This window comes from Solanum dulcamara, chromosome 5 (genome assembly GCF_947179165.1).
Source record: "Solanum dulcamara chromosome 5, daSolDulc1.2, whole genome shotgun sequence".
Lineage (NCBI taxonomy): Eukaryota > Viridiplantae > Streptophyta > Magnoliopsida > Solanales > Solanaceae > Solanum > Solanum dulcamara.
Genome location: NC_077241.1, coordinates 26,096,742 through 26,112,653, shown reverse-complemented (window position 1 = coordinate 26,112,653; position 15,912 = coordinate 26,096,742). Strand labels below are relative to the sequence as shown.

The 15,912-nt window shown below is 38.0% G+C and overlaps 1 protein-coding gene across 4 annotated transcripts; it reads left to right on the top strand.

Annotated features, from left to right (window-relative positions):
- The first annotated feature begins 2,495 nt into the window (after positions 1 to 2,495).
- On the top strand, positions 2,496 to 13,510 carry LOC129889106 (26S proteasome regulatory subunit 6A homolog). 4 transcript variants are annotated; one of them, XM_055964255.1, is made up of 9 exons: positions 2,496 to 2,706; positions 2,796 to 2,912; positions 9,508 to 9,615; positions 9,843 to 10,226; positions 11,273 to 11,391; positions 11,732 to 11,819; positions 12,049 to 12,168; positions 12,338 to 12,478; positions 13,245 to 13,510. In XM_055964255.1, exons 1-9 carry the CDS (start codon positions 2,593 to 2,595, stop codon positions 13,320 to 13,322), a joined length of 1,269 nt encoding a protein of 422 aa, XP_055820230.1. In that variant the 5' UTR covers positions 2,496 to 2,592; the 3' UTR covers positions 13,323 to 13,510. The 4 variants fall into 4 exon arrangements, with proteins under 4 accessions (XP_055820230.1, XP_055820233.1, XP_055820231.1 ...); XM_055964258.1 differs by lacking the exon at positions 2,496 to 2,706 and adding an exon at positions 6,810 to 6,893; XM_055964256.1 differs by lacking the exons at positions 2,496 to 2,706; positions 2,796 to 2,912 and adding an exon at positions 7,530 to 7,646.
- Positions 13,511 to 15,912: the final 2,402 nt, after the last annotated feature.

Below are 15,912 nucleotides of genomic sequence, written 5' to 3'. Positions count from 1 at the left end.
CAGGTTGGTGCTGGGGTGTGTTGATAATAGAGAGTGGAAGAGCATTCTTCATCCGTGAGTTTGGGGATTTGAAATGTGAGGGTAGTGAACTCCTTCACATATGCCTGTATGCTGTCTGTTTGCTTCAATTCCCGAAACTTGCGTTTGGCCTCATAGATGATGTTGTTGGGGAAGAAGGCCTTTGTAAACTAGTCCCAAAATTGCTCCCAGGTATTAATTGTGCATAGACCCCTCCTGATCTCGAACTCATTGCGTTTCCACTACAACATGGCTATCTCCGAAAGGTATAGCACCGCTGTGTTGATCCTCGACTCGTCATTCTTCACTTTGTTACACTTGAAGTAATTCTCCAAGTGCCAAAGGAAGTTCTTCACCTCCTGTGCATCACGGGCACCTTTGAACATAGGTGGCTTAGGAGCCTTAATCTTGGCCTCCCTATCCGCGCCAGACGTCATGCATCTTTTCGCTTCCACGTCTCCCTTGAGTGCTGCCATCTTAGACTTCATAATCTCTATTGTGCTTAGCGCATCCATGAGCCGACACTCCAAGGAAGTGATCGCCTTTTTCATCTCGTACTCGACCTTTTTGCGCACATCCAACTTCTTCCGGATGTTTTCATTCTCCTCATGGGTGAATTCCTCTAGAGACTTGAACTTGCCGTCGAACTTGTTCAAGTGCTTGCCCAATATCTCTACGTCCTGTCGGGCAGCATCCACCCTTGTGATCTACTCTATGCCATGCGTAACATCCACAGGCTCCTCGCCTCGCTCATCGTCACTCACCTCAATGGCTGAGGGTGGGTAGGATGTTAGGGCCTCGCTCGGTGTAGGATCAAGCGGCACCTCCTTATTTCTCTTAGAGTTTTTCTTTTCCTTGCGGTGCTTCTTTCCAATATCTTGCTTGACATTGGTAGAGGTAGTGGCGTTGATGCCTCCCTCACTTGCCATATCCCTTATTAGAACCTGACTCTGATACCATATTGTTATGGGCTTAGACTTCAACTAAGACCTCCGTGCGGCACTTGATAACTTACTCACGAATTTTTCACGATCTTGCAAGCCCAAGTAAGCCTTTAAGACTAGATCGCTAAGAGAACGCTAGATTGTAAGAAAGACAAGAGAGCTTTTATGAAGAAGGCTTTGTATTACTTGGAAGAATGCTTGATTTTTGAATAGTTTGTTACAACTGAATGCCCCCTCTATTTATAGTACTCCTAAGGGGATTGAGTGTAAATAAAAATTACTATATAAGTTCTTCCATATTTACAAAGAAGTCCCTACTCTAGAATTCTCTACACACTCTAGAGAATTCCAAGTCTTTCAAGACTTCTCTACTAGCTTCTACAAGAATCTAGAGTCTTCCACTAATCTCTCCAAGACTCTAGGTTCTTCTCCCTTCTTCATGATCAAGTGGCGGGTCATAACAATAAGCTGTATAAGACTTACGTGATTTAACGGAAAGAGGTTTCCCTTTCGGGAACCCTGAAGGACTTCAAACAGAAAACTTCACACACACACAAATACACTTATTATTATTTCAAACTTTAGTACAAGCCAGAAAAAGGTGGTAGATGGACACAAGCACATTTATTATTATTTCAAACTTTAGTACAAGTCAGAGAAAGGTCTGGTGGTAGATGGGTAGGATTGTTGTACATTTTCTATAGAAGGGGAATATGTTGGAAGATTTTTCTTAAGGCTTTTTCTATTTTTCTCTCTAAAAACACTATCTTTCTAACTTACACAGCTATCTCTTATATAGACATAGAGATAGCAAACGAAAGGTTCTAAAATATGCTACGTGGCCCAATTATTGATGGCTGACATCTTGATAAGATTTTTTAATAATGCGCATCGGGTGCTCATTGGGCCCTATCGTCACATGCATTATTAATTAATCTTTTTGACTGATACAGACAGACGCGTGTTTATCAACAATTTTCCCTCTTTTTGGAGGGTAGTGAAGTGACAACACCCTTTTACAAGACAGTGGGCATACCCACGTGACACACTTTTGTATAATAACCACAAACGTCTTTATCTTTCAACATCTTTATCTCATCTTAGTACAAATATTTATCATCTTGTCTGCATTTTTATTGGTCTGAACTATGCATCTAAATTATATAAGGCAATGGAGTCGAAACTCATATATATATATATATATGACAAAAAGAGCTCACTCAGATGGTAAACACCCTTTCTCTCAATTCCTAAAGGTGAGTTCATGTTACCAAAAAAAAGAAACGTGACAGCTAGTAAAAGAGCAAATTAATGCGGGTTAAAATGAAGAAAATAGCTCCATGAAGGACCATGAAATAAAGACTCAACAAACAGAGAACAAACAGGGGCTTAAAAAAAGTATGCCTAGAAGGAGGTAAGTTGGTATTACTACCAACTACAAGGGTTGAAATGAAAATAAATGACAAAGCGTTGAAATTCAATACTTAGACCATTGGTCTATTTTGCCCCATTCGAGACTATATAGTTCTATACAAGCTACACAAATAGACTACTTCCTCCTTTGGTTCGTTGTGCTCTTCAGCTCTCTCTCTTACTCCCAGGTTGGCATACATCGACTTCTCTGTTGTGGATGGCGACAGCGATGGCGGAGGACAGCAACTTCGAAGATGACCTTTATGCGATGTCCACTGAGGATATTATTAGGGCTGCGCGTCTACTTGACAACGAAATCCGAATTTTAAAGGTTCCGAATTTACTTTATTCAAATGTTTTTTTTGCTTGTTTTTCGTTTTTGTATACTGTGGAGTTCAATTTACTTGAGTTGAATTCTAGGAAGAGCTGCAGAGAACGAATCTAGAATTGGACTCATTCAAGGAAAAGATAAAGGAGAATCAGGAGAAAATTAAGCTGAACAAGCAACTTCCTTACTTGGTCGGAAACATTGTTGAGGTATGTTATTTTTAGTTTTATCGTTTACTTTGAAATGCTCCTATTTACAAATAGAGAAAAAGGAAGAAAAGAATTCAAGTGGGGTTATGGTTTGCAACAGCTGCTGATTTGGTGAAAAGGTGTATTTCGAATGGGTTTCACTTGTTGATTGTTTGATGTTTTAGATTCTCAGATATCTCGTCTGGTTGCTCTATAATTGGGTAATTGATATCTTCTGCGTGCATGTTGTTAGATAACTACTTCTAGGCCTGTATATTCCAGAATTATGAAAACAGGGCTTTAAGACCCTCAGTAAAAGCTTTGGGAGTGTAATTAGTACACTATTTTCTTATAGTGTAAGTAGACCTTTGACTCTGTTTCTTAAATTTTTTAATTTGTTTTGTTGGGCATCAACTTCTCTTGGAATCAGAACCATAATAATACTTCAGTACAGATATTGGCTGTCTATTGATAAGGTAGCATATAAATATTTTGAATATCTGAAGAAAGAAAAAAGAACATTTCAGGATGAGGCTATAAACCACAATATAGCCAATGAGAAAGCCTTTAGTGGAAGAGAATACAACAACAACAATGCCTCAATCTCAAATTAGTCGAGGTGGTTATATGATTCTTACTATATTTCTCCAATTAAATTCATCTCATGCCAACATTATATAAAATAAAAATAAGAAGTATTGAAAATTATCTATATTTTGTTATGGCATATAAATATCTAGTAAGGACAAAATACTCCTCAAAAGTAAACAAACTAAAGTAGATGCACTAACATGTCTGAAACATATCTTCCACACTGCTGTGTCCTCTTCCCGCCATTGTGTTGTAGAAAGAACATGTCCTTTCCATCTCCTAGTCATTTAAATTCCTCCTGAGGTGTGAATTCCATCCCTGATCTATTCACATTTCAGAAACAGTGGCCTGTTTCTCTGGAGGTAGGACGTGTAAGTTTGGGTAAAGTTGTTTCAGAGGTCCTTGATCTATCCATTTGTCCTCTCAGAAAGACACTTTCAAACCATTTCCCACCTCTGGATGGTACTACTGGTCAAAGATTTCTAATTGATCTTCAGGTGATGCATCCATAGGGGGTGATCACCATATTTTGTTATCCACTTGCCTCTAGAGTCTTGTGAGATAAAGAAGGTACCACCTAAATTTAAAGGTAAATTCTATAGAGTGGTGGTTTGACCGTCCTTGTTGTATGTGGCAAAGTGCTGGCCAATCAAGAAATCTCATATTTAGAAGATGCATGTTGCAGAGATAAAGGATATTGAGATGGATGTGTGGACATACTAGGAGTGACAAGATTAGGAATAAGGTTATTCGAGAGAAGGTGAGAGTGACCTCTATAGTAGACAAGATGAGGGAAGCTAGATTGAGATGGTTTAGACATGTGTAGAGAAGGTGTTTTGACGCCTCAATAGGAAGTGCGAGAGGTTGATTGTAGGGGGTATGCGAAATTATAGGGGGTAGGCCAAAAAAATATTAGGGAGAGGTGATTAAACAGGACATGACGCAATTTCATATTATCATGTTACAACCCGTATTTTTCGCATTTGGACATGTTAGGAATAATGGTAACAAGTCAAGGGCAAGGTTATGTTTGATCTTGTTGGATACAAGATTCTTATGACTAAATTTTGGATGTGGAAATACTAGAAAAGGTTAAAGGAAAAATTGGAAATTTTGGAAATTTTGGAAATTAGTTTTGTGAGTTACTAAATAAGACTTATAATTTTTGGGCTCAAAAAAAAAAAGATAATAATAAGAGGAGTTGAGGCCCAAAGCAAAGGATGGCCCAAGCCCATGGAAACTTAATTCTAGGTAATAAATTAATTAAGAGGGTCCATCATCTATATATCTTCTATCTCCTAGAACATTCAAGAAAATCAAAGTCATCAAAAGAGAAAGAAGAGACCGAAGCTAGAAAAAAAAAAGGGAAAAATTGCCAAGTTCTTCAACTTTGATCCAAAAATCTTGTCTTCTTGAATTCTTGTCAAGTTTGAGGCCCTCTTCAACATGGTATAATTAATTGAGCGAGAAAATTTCGTTTGTGGCAAGTCAAAATTTGAAGAAAAAGGTAAGAATTCTATCTTTTTATGTTATAGAAGAAGTCTATGTGTTGTAGCTAGTAGAATTAAGTGAAAATCATGTAATTGTGATGTATGTGGGTGTGTGACCATGTGGGTGTGCAAGTGGGTGTGTGTGGCCATGTGGTTTGATGGTTGGGAGAAGAGGAATTGAACTTTATTAAGCATGTTAGTTGTGTCGTTATGGCGGTTATGGATTAATTAAAAGTTGAACGATTCGAGACGGCCTTGAAATTGGTTACAACTTGTTATAGGAAATTATGTGATTTTAGTATAGTTTTATGAAATCATGGAAGTGGAATTTTAATATGGGAATTATTATTATACTTAATGAATTTGGAAGAAGACAATGCGATTTGGTAGTTCCGTTGTGTTCGTTGAAGTTTTGGGTGGATTATGGTTTGATGGAATTTTTGGTATATTATATGGAATAATGTTAATTTCTTTCGAATTATGTTTAAATGGTTTTGAGCTAGTAAATGAATATGAAATGTTGATATTAGTTTGAAGGTGTGAAGTTGGAGTAGAAATTATGGCCTTATGTAACAAAAGAAAGAAGAGAAAGAAGAAAGAAGAAAGAAGAAGAAGAAGAAAGACTACTAGTGTAAATTGGGTTTTGTCATAATTGTTGATGTTGTTGGTATGCTTGTGGGTGTTGTTGTTGATATTTTGGCCGAGTTAAACTCTCGGGGATGTTGAATTTATAGGGAAGGTGCTGCCCAAATTTCTGTAGACAAGTGAGGATTTAAAATTGATCTCTTAAGGGCTTATAACTTACAATTGGCAATTGTGACCATTTGTAGAGTTTGGAGATAACGGAATTTGAGTTTGAGTAAGCGGAAGAAGCGGATAAGGTATGTAAAGCTCTTCCTTTTCTTCTTTTGGCATATTCTAAGTGTTGTAGGTTGTAATTTGAGTCTCGAGAAAAATTATGCTCATAGGAATCCGAGTTTGAATTTCCTATAAATCCATTAAGTGAAGTTGAATTCAAACTCTCTTATATGTTGAAAAAAAACGTGCAAATATCCATAGCCTCTACTTATGAGACCGGATCATCCTACAACCTGGATAGATGACTCCGTAAAGCCAAATATTTGAAATTCCCGTACGCCACCTCGGCTTGGCCGGAGCTGGGCCCACAAATTCTGAAGTTTGCCTAATTTGACTTATCTAGTTTATTCTTGTACGACATAAAGGAATAACTTTTGCCTATGATTTTCCCTACTAAAGAATAATGTCCTAATCGTCCTCTTATGTTCTAATACCTATTTTGGGACTGCAAATATAATTTCAGAAATGCGTGATATATATATGTTGCATTAGTTTCTCACTACTCCGCTCGTGCATACTACTATGACTTCGTTCGCCGGAACCCGGGCCGGCTTTGCAATCGTGCGCCCTATAATGTATTCGGCAGTATTATATGTTACGGGCCCGAGACCTCACCATAGGGCCGGGTACCGTTTACGGTGTTATGATGTAATATGGCATATGATATGTTCTGATGATATGACATGTTGTGATGATATGATGTGTTCGGAGTTTGTACGGAGATTTGAAACCTTCCGGAGTATGATGTGTTGTGGTACCAGCGTCATGGTGGTTACCACGTTCCCGAGCCTTATGCATGATTTTTATTTGCATTATGTACATATATTTTCAGTACAGATTTTGATGTCCTGGTTTGGTATGTGCTCCTTGCACCTTTCCTTTCAGTTACGATCTATACTCTTTATGTTTGTGCTTTACATACTCAGTACAAAGTTCGTACTGACCCCCTTTCTTCGGGGGGCTGCGTTTATGCCCGCAGATACAGACGTTCAGGCTCCCTCAGCATAGGCTACACACCTTCTGCTACTACAGAGTGCTCCTTTGACTCGGAGTCTACATTTCGGTATATGGCTTTCCTGTGTACATGCTTCTGTATATTTGACCGTTTGGGTACGGCGGGGCCCTGTCCCGTCATATACTTCCGTTATGTTCTGTAGAGACCTATAGACATAGGTGTGGGTCATGGGTCGTGTATGTTCGTTCGTGTATGATTTGTGTCTTAATACGACCCCTTTTGTTAGAACGGCCAAAACGGCCCATATGTTTGTATATATGTACGTATCCGGTGATGCGCCCTTCGTCGCCCCTTTTTGGTTTGATATGTAATTTTCTGCACGCGTGGCTACTGAAATTAAGGATAGCTTGCTATTCTGATTGAGACAAAAATTAAATTGGAATTATTTTGTAATATGACGATTTGGTATGTAAGCTCGTTTGGGTGTCCTAATAAGGCACCAGTCGCGGCCCACGGGGCTGGGTCGTGACATATCAAGAACATGACTTTAGATATGAAGGAGTGGAGCTTGCGTATTAGGGTAGAAGGGTAGTAGATGTAGAGTGTTGTCTTGCGTTGAGAGGTCTAGTGCCTGGTGTAGGACTAGTCGTGCTCTTGTAGTTCATGCCAAATGTTGTTTATTGTATTTCAATTATCACACTATTTTGTTGTTATTTTTTCACCCCAGTAGATTTTATACTACTTTTCTTATTAACCATTATGCTTTCTCCACTGTGTTCTTTTCTTCTTTTATTTGGAATTGATGCACTTGAGCCAAGAGTCTTTCAGAAACAACCTCTACCTACACGAGGTAGTGTTAAGGTTTGTGTACACTCTACCCTTCCCAAATTCTACTTTGTGAGGTTTCACTGGGTATGCTGTTGTTGTTGTTGAACCTCTTTCCTTAGCATATTTTTCCATGTTACAAATTTGAAATTTCCAGAGCCATTTCATCATTAGGCTTTTGTTTTGCATCTTCAGGTCCCTAATCCCCACTCCTCCTTCCTTGCTTTTTGATACCTTCTCCCATTTGACCAGATGGAATTTTTTCTCGTCTTCATTTCCGTGCTAGGCAATCCTCCCCTTCCTTCAAACCTTGAAATGATTCCAACCTTTTAAAGAACTCAACTAATCTATAGACTTCCCAGTCATTTAAATTCCTTCCGAGAGATAGATCCCATCCTTGGGGAGACCATATTTCAGCCACTGTTTTGTCTTAACGTAGTGCTAAGTCAAAGATGTTTGGGAAGATCTCTGACAGTATACTATTACCAAGCTATATATCTTTCCAGAATCCTGTCCTGATACCATTGTGTACTATTATAGTAGTATGATTCCTTAGGAAAGGCCACCGGTTCCTAATTGATTTCCAAACAGTAATACCATAGGGTTTGGTTGCTTCCTGGTGACCCATGAATCCATCTCTCCGTACTTCAATTTAATCACCTTGCTTCACATTGAGTGTGGTTCTTGAGCATATCTCCACAACCATTTCAGCTTTAGAGCCTTGCTTTGGTTCTTCAAGTTTTTGATGCCTAGTCCTCCTTGTTTTCTTCCTGTGATCAGAAGTTTCCATTTTATTAGATGGTATCCCTTTCTTTTCTTGTTTCCTTACCAAAAAAATCCCTTCTTATTTTATGCAATCTTTGTACTACTCCTGCAGGTATTGGGAACAAAGATAGCATGTAAGTAGGAAGGGCATCCAGGACTGCATTTATCAAAGTGAGCCTGCCTCCTATTGATAAATATTGTGCTTTCCATCTGACCAACTTTTTCTCACATTTCTCCAAGACCGAATTCCAAATTTCTTTGGACGTTGATTTTCCCCCCAATGGCATCCCCAGGTAGACATCAGGCAGTGATCCTACCTCACCTCCTAGCACAAAGGCCAGAATCTCCATATTAGAGACCAAGTTTATGGGATATAAATGGCTCTTCCCCAGTTGATGTGAAGACCAGACATGCCTTCAAAAAGCACCAGAATGACCCTGAGGTGCCTTAGATGTTCCTCATCTGCATCACAAAAAATCAAAGTGTCATTGGCATATTGGGGATGTGCTACCTCCAGACTCCTCTCATTATTTGTAGACACTTCAAATCCTGTGATCCACCTATTTGTTTTAGCTGTCTTGTGATCATGTTGTCAAGTCCCTCCATGGCAAGAATAAAGAGGAATGGAGATAAAGGATCCCCTTTTCTGATTCCTCTTTGAGCTTCAAAAAAACCTTCAGGAGCACCATTAATGAGGACAAAAAACTTTACTGTTGAAATGCAAAAACGGATCCATCTAATCCACTTTTCTCCAAATCCCATTTTCCTAAGTATATTGAGAAGGAACCCCCAGTTAACATTATCATAAGCTTTCTCAATGTCCAGTTTAAGGCAAAGTAGCTTTTAAGCACTTTTGTACTGTTTGGGTAAAATTAAAAATGTTTTTAAGCACTTGTTTTTAAGCCGAAATAACAAAAGTAAGCCAAAAACTATAAGTTAGTAATCAGTCCCAACTTATGACTTTTGGCTTATAAAACATAAGCTATAGGCCCATCCCAACAAGCTCTCTGTATGCTTTCTCTTTTTCTTAAATCTTATCTTTTCTTTTGTTTTGTTTAGGAAGAGGGATTATGAAAAAAGAGGGTATAGGGAAGTTAACTTTGAGGCACTAACTTGATCCTTATCTTTTCAGATTTTGGAAATGAATCCAGAGGAAGAGGATGAGGAGGATGGTGCAAATATTGATCTTGACTCACAAAGGAAGGGCAAATGTGTAGTTCTGAAAACATCCACGCGCCAGGTAAGTTGTTACCCATAATATTATGTAACTATTTTTGGGATGCGTGACTGCCAAAATTTTCTTCTTCTATGTAGTGTTCTTTTAATTTATCCTCCCAAAGGTTCTTTGGCATTTATGTCCTTTTTATGGTTGAACTTCATACTAGGTCCTTGTGCTCCATATGAGAGCTGTCTGGTTTAAGAAAAGTTATTTTTCTAATTGAAGTCCTTTCTCCTTGCCAATTGTAGACAATTTTTCTGCCTGTTGTTGGCCTTGTTGACCCGGACAATTTAAAGCCTGGTGATCTGGTCGGAGTAAACAAAGACAGTTATCTGATATTAGACACATTGCCATCTGAATACGATTCACGGGTGAAGGCAATGGAAGTTGATGAAAAACCAACTGAAGACTACAATGATATTGGAGGCCTGGAGAAACAGATTCAAGAACTTGTAGAGGCAATTGTTTTGCCTATGACACACAAAGAACGGTTCCAGAAATTAGGCGTTCGTCCTCCAAAAGGAGTCCTTTTGTATGGGCCTCCTGGGACTGGGAAAACTCTCATGGCCCGAGCCTGTGCTGCACAGACAAATGCTACTTTCCTTAAGCTAGCAGGACCGCAGCTTGTGCAGGTGAATTTCTTCTACTTTCGGTGTTTGTTGTGATTAATTGCGTCCACTCATATGAGATACTCTGCATGTGCAGGTTGTCCTTGTACCTCATATCCCCTTTTCATATTTTTTAATTTTTTATAAGTAATGTATCCCCTGTTTTCTTTCCTTTCAACTGGGACAAATAGTTGCTCTAGAATGCTGCTATCACAATTATATTTAGTAAGATGCTGGATGGTTCTAATGTCGAACTTACTAATGATCTTGTCAAAAGCTTGATGTGTTTGATTCACTTGCATTTAGTCCACATGCATAGATCCCAATTAAAGCCTATGCGTTTGATATATCTGTTTTTTTGGAGCTTTTAAAAGATCTGAATTTTGAATTTTGGAACTTAAAAAAAAAGATGCTACTTTGCAAACAGCTCAAACAAACACTTACCCTGAAACTCAGAAAGTTTAGTTTGCAAACCTGAAAACAAGTTCCACCTTAGAATATGTCTAGATCATTAGGCAACATGATAATTAGTATAAGACAGCTACTTAGGTGGTGGAACATGACTTGTGCATTTTACTTAGATGGTATAGTAACATCTATGGGATTAGGAGCTAAAGTATATCAAGGAAGCAGTGTATCTATAAATACACAAGGACAAGAGGTCACTCTCTCATGCATTCTCAAACTTTTATATTGGTCTCTGGGTTATTTATTCAGGGCATGATCTGGATTCCAAGCAATCATCTCCCAGTTATCCATATATCCGGAGTGGAAACACTCTTTATCTTGTTGCTACTGAGTTTCATCAGTAAAATTATACATGACATACTTTCGCAACATGCAATAGGCATAACTAGCTATCAATATTGGATGTGTCAAGCTAATTTTCCATAAATTGATTGACTAGAGAAAATAGTTTCTGAAAGAGAACTACATATCATGACATATAATTTGCATTTAGAAGTTTATGATTTAATTGTTTTGCATTCTGAAGTAACTTCCCAATTACTGCATAAAACAACTGTCTCTCATCTATACTGCTAATCAAAGAAACCTTGTACTAAATATAGATGTTCATCGGAGATGGGGCAAAACTTGTTCGTGATGCTTTCCAGCTGGCAAAGGAGAAATCACCTTGCATCATTTTTATTGATGAGATTGATGCTATAGGCACAAAGCGTTTTGATAGGTAACCATGTTGCTGGTGTTCTTCACTTACAACTGTTTGAATCTTTCTCACATACACATAATGTGCAGACTCTTGCTATATGTTATGACTGAAAAAAGGAATCACTTCTTTTTATAAGTGAAATTTCACTCTAAACCTCATATTAGATGTGGACTATTGCTGATGTTCTTCTCACTTGCAAATCTTTGAATCTTACACACACACACATATATAATATGCAGACTCTTTATTTATGTTAAGACTGAGGAAATGATTACTTTGTACTTTATAAAAAAGTTTCACTCAACCTCCTTATAGATATGGTACTGCTGGATCTTCACTTTATGTTGTTTGATTGCAGTGAAGTTAGTGGGGATCGAGAGGTCCAAAGAACTATGTTGGAGTTACTTAATCAGCTTGATGGTTTCAGCAGTGATGATCGGATAAAGGTTTTTTTCTCCTGCCTGACAATATCTTTCTACTTTTGCCCACCTTAAACTAGTTTGGACATTGAGAACAATTTCCCCTTCCCAATTTTTATGGTATTTGTTGTTGGGGTTGTAAAATTTAGCTGCACATCGGTGCAAAAAGGTTGATGTGGTAATTCTTACTAGTGATGGTAACTATTCTGGTTCTCTACAATTTGAGTGAACTGTATGGTCGCTTCATTTACTTCAGGTGATAGCAGCTACAAACCGAGCTGATATTTTGGATCCTGCGTTGATGCGATCTGGTCGATTAGATCGTAAGATTGAGTTCCCCCATCCTACAGAGGAGGCTAGGGCTCGAATCTTGCAGGTAACTCTTGCTCTAAACTTTTCTGATTTCATTTCTATTACCCTTACTTGCTTAAGAAAGCAAGAACAACAAAAAGTGGTCTATAAATACTGCCTCCTTTCCCGAATCTAGGAATAAGTTCTTCAGCGATTTTGGTTTAATGTCTTTTGGCTCTTTATTGAAATTGCAGATTCACTCTAGAAAGATGAATGTTCACCCTGATGTCAACTTTGAGGAGTTAGCTCGATCCACAGATGATTTTAACGGGGCTCAATTAAAAGCTGTATGTGTTGAGGCAGGCATGTTAGCACTCCGACATGATGCCACTGAGGTCTGTCTTTCTCCTTGCTTTCTCTTGTATTTGTCGCTGCTCCACTTGTACATTAACACACTGTTGGGCTGATATTCTAGCTATGATCTTGATCTGTTTGGCGTAATTTCTCTAATTTAATTCAGGACAAGACAGATCTATGAAAAAAAACAAAAAACAGAAACAACAGATAGCCACCATGTTTCTTGCATATCATGATGTTAGTTGGCCTAAAATCAGAAAAAGAGATCAGAAGATAGTCACAATGTCTCTTCCATCTGATCATGTTAGTTGGCCTAAAAAGTTAAAGATGTTTGAATTAATTAAACACCTCAGAAGTTTAAAATCTTAATAACGTGTACATGGCAAATGTCTACTGAGAAGTATATTACACATTTGTTCGTGAAATGTGATCTGTTTATGCTACTACATGTGAACGCTGTCTGAATAGTTACAAAAAGTTGTTAAGGACTTCTTTTGGCTAAAAGTGATTTTCTTCCCAGATTCAGAGTCTTCTTCCCACAAGTTGTATAATCATGTAGCTTACTTGCAAGTTTTTTAGTTTATGACAAACTAGTTAGGACCTTCAAGTGGTAATTTAAAATTCAGATTTCACCAGTCCAAATGAAACATGCACTTAATGTCGAGAGGTTTTCAACTAGTGGGGTTCGATAGTTGTTGGTCCTGTGAAGCAAGAATTAAAATTGAAGCTAATCAACAATGGATAAAACACATTCCCAACTTTTTTACGATTTGCACTGTCAATTTTATGTTTTATATTGTGCAGGTTACCCATGAAGATTTCAATGAAGGTATTATTCAGGTTCAGGCTAAGAAGAAAGCCAGCTTAAACTACTATGCTTAAATCAACTAGATGTGCCACATATAGCACCTTTTTATCTTTTAAAAGTGAAGATTGACAACGTAATGGTCCCCCATCCGTTGGACAATAGCTTTTTAGGTGCTAGACCCGTTGGCTGTTAATTTGCTCGTATCACAAATGGTGCATGGTATTATTTTTGATATTTTCTTAAATTTGTTTTCCTTATAGTTTATTGTTGTATGAGTCGATGGCCTACAAAAGCCTAGAAGAGGTATGTCGATAAGTAGGGTATTTTATTAGTAATTTAAAAGGAAAGTAGGATACGGGATTAGGTTATTTATTAGTTAGTAATTTTAAAAGGAGAGTAGATGTGGTAATTGAAGATTATTACATTTTACAAGACCAGCCCAACCAAGATCTTTCATCGAGGGTTCAAGGTAAAAGCTCAAATTTTCCCCAACTTTATGAAATGAGCCGTAAATGCTCTTTGCTAGAAGTTTGGATACAAAATGATCTCCGTTGTTACCAAACGTGTTATGTGTCTTCCATTTCTAGCGGAGCTCAAGTTGCGTCGTATTTTCTATGTTGGTCATTTTACCTTGTCACACAAGTGAGATATGAAACAGAAATCAAGAAAAGGTTCAAATATTCCGTTGAATTTTGTGAAATTACTTGTCCATGCTCCTATTTCTGTCTTAATTTCGATCTCTATGTATGGAAACCACCACCGCCACTATAGCGGGTGAGTAGGAACTAAGAAGAGCTTTCATCACCCTGAGCAATAGTAGATTTTTCTAAAAATTCTAAATACTTTGCAAGGGGGCTTGCAAGCTAGACATGTCCCTCTTATGGCTTGACAAAATCGTATCCAACCCAGTTAAGGCGGGTTATTGACCTGCCCACTTATTTGATCAATTTATTTTAGCTCAACACATTAAATTTTTTATCGACATGTAGTTCAAATTGATTTATAAATAATCTTGTCAAAATATTTTTTTATTTGATATTTTATATATAACTATAATAAAGAAAAATAATAATTTTATTAGGTATTAAAAATTTATAAAAAAAACAAATAATACCATTAAAACTTGACAAGAAGTGGGTGTGTTGGGTTATGACTTGCATTTTAGCCCATTTAAGGTCAAGTAGCTATTGAGCGGGTCAATAATCCACTTATCTATCAATTCAATTTGATTTGTCCAAATTCAGTCAAATCCGTTTATTTGACATCTCTATTCCCTACACCCATGATAACTAAGTGATAAATATCATCCATTCTTCCGAAGAAAATTAGTTCTCCTCCTGGTGGGCGCCATGGAAATCGTTGTTAACATGTGTATTGCGAAGAAAAATAAATTATGAAGGACTATAGGAAAATTTTAGTTTGTACGTTCTATTACACGCAACTATGATAGTTAATTTTGTTTTTGGATTGGTAATATAAAGTATGGGAAAGAGTCAAACATACCTCTGTATTATTAGAAATAGTTTAAATATACCTTTCGTTATATTTTTGGTTCAAATATACCCTTTTCGTTATATCTTCGGTTCAAATATACCCCTCTCAATATACTTTGGTACAAATTCGCACTTAATTTTAACAGAGGAATACTTGAAAACCACAAAATTAAATAACTCATTCACACTTGAAATTCTGATGGTTCCTCAGCTTTAGAATGACCAAATTAGGTTAGTAGCATGGTTGGCTCGAGTATCTAGACATTCGGTGCGAGTTTGGGGCCATTTGACGCTTTAGCCTTTGAATTTTGGCCTAACGTTGGCTTTGGTCAACATTCTTGGTAAACGCACTCTAGAACGACCTTTCATTAGGTTCTCGAGGCTTCCAGTCTCATTTCGAGCCTCCTTGTGAATTTTGGCTTAAAATGGTGCTTGAGTGTGTGATCCACTTTTTGTCGAGATAAACTCGAATGGAAATTTTGAGTGCGCCGTTGAGTCCGGCACATCGAATTTAGTGGGGTAGCATAGTTCGTTTGTGTGCACGGGGTTCTGGATGAATTCCGAGCACCCCATCGGAGAATTTAGAATTTCTTAAACCAGTTGTTGCAGCACTCAACTGGTGCTGACCAAATTGGCCTTCGCATTCACGGGCCTGGTATCTGCGTTCGTAGAGCCTTATCGCCTAGTCCTCCGCATTCGCGAGGCCCCTAGCCGCTTTCGCGAGAGGCTGGAAACCTTGGCCTTCGCGTTCGTGCAAGGCCGGCCGCATTCGTGGAGCCTTGGCTCGCTGGTCTCTGCGTTCGTGGGGTTGGCCAGCCGCGTTCTCGGAGAAGGCCTGGGTCTGGTCTTTTTAATTAAGATCAGACCCGTTTTTGTGATATTTTCTTCAACTTCAAACCTCCATAACTCAAGTTCTACAACTCCGTTTTGGGTGATTCAAAGTCCTAGATGTTCGGAATTAGCATGGCTGCGTAGTGGAATGTCTGAGAACTGTTGGGTACTCTCCGTTTGAGGTAAATTCTGCGTTGAACTTTCTGTCCCTATTAATTTCTTGACTTTAATGGTGAAAATTATGAATGGGCTCTTTTTCTTGGTTTTGAGCATCAATTTATGTTGTATTTTGGAACACAAGTTCATTAGCCTCAAATGTATTTTTTCACGGAGTCAAATT

Coding starts and splice junctions, on each gene's coding strand:
- LOC129889106 (XM_055964255.1), top strand. CDS start 2,593: ATGGCGACAGCGATGGCGGAGGACAGCAACTTCGAAGATGACCTTTAT. Junction 10,227..11,272: donor CAGGACCGCAGCTTGTGCAG/GTGAATTTCTTC, acceptor TACTAAATATAG/ATGTTCATCGGAGATGGGGC. Junction 11,820..12,048: donor GCAGTGATGATCGGATAAAG/GTTTTTTTCTCC, acceptor CATTTACTTCAG/GTGATAGCAGCTACAAACCG.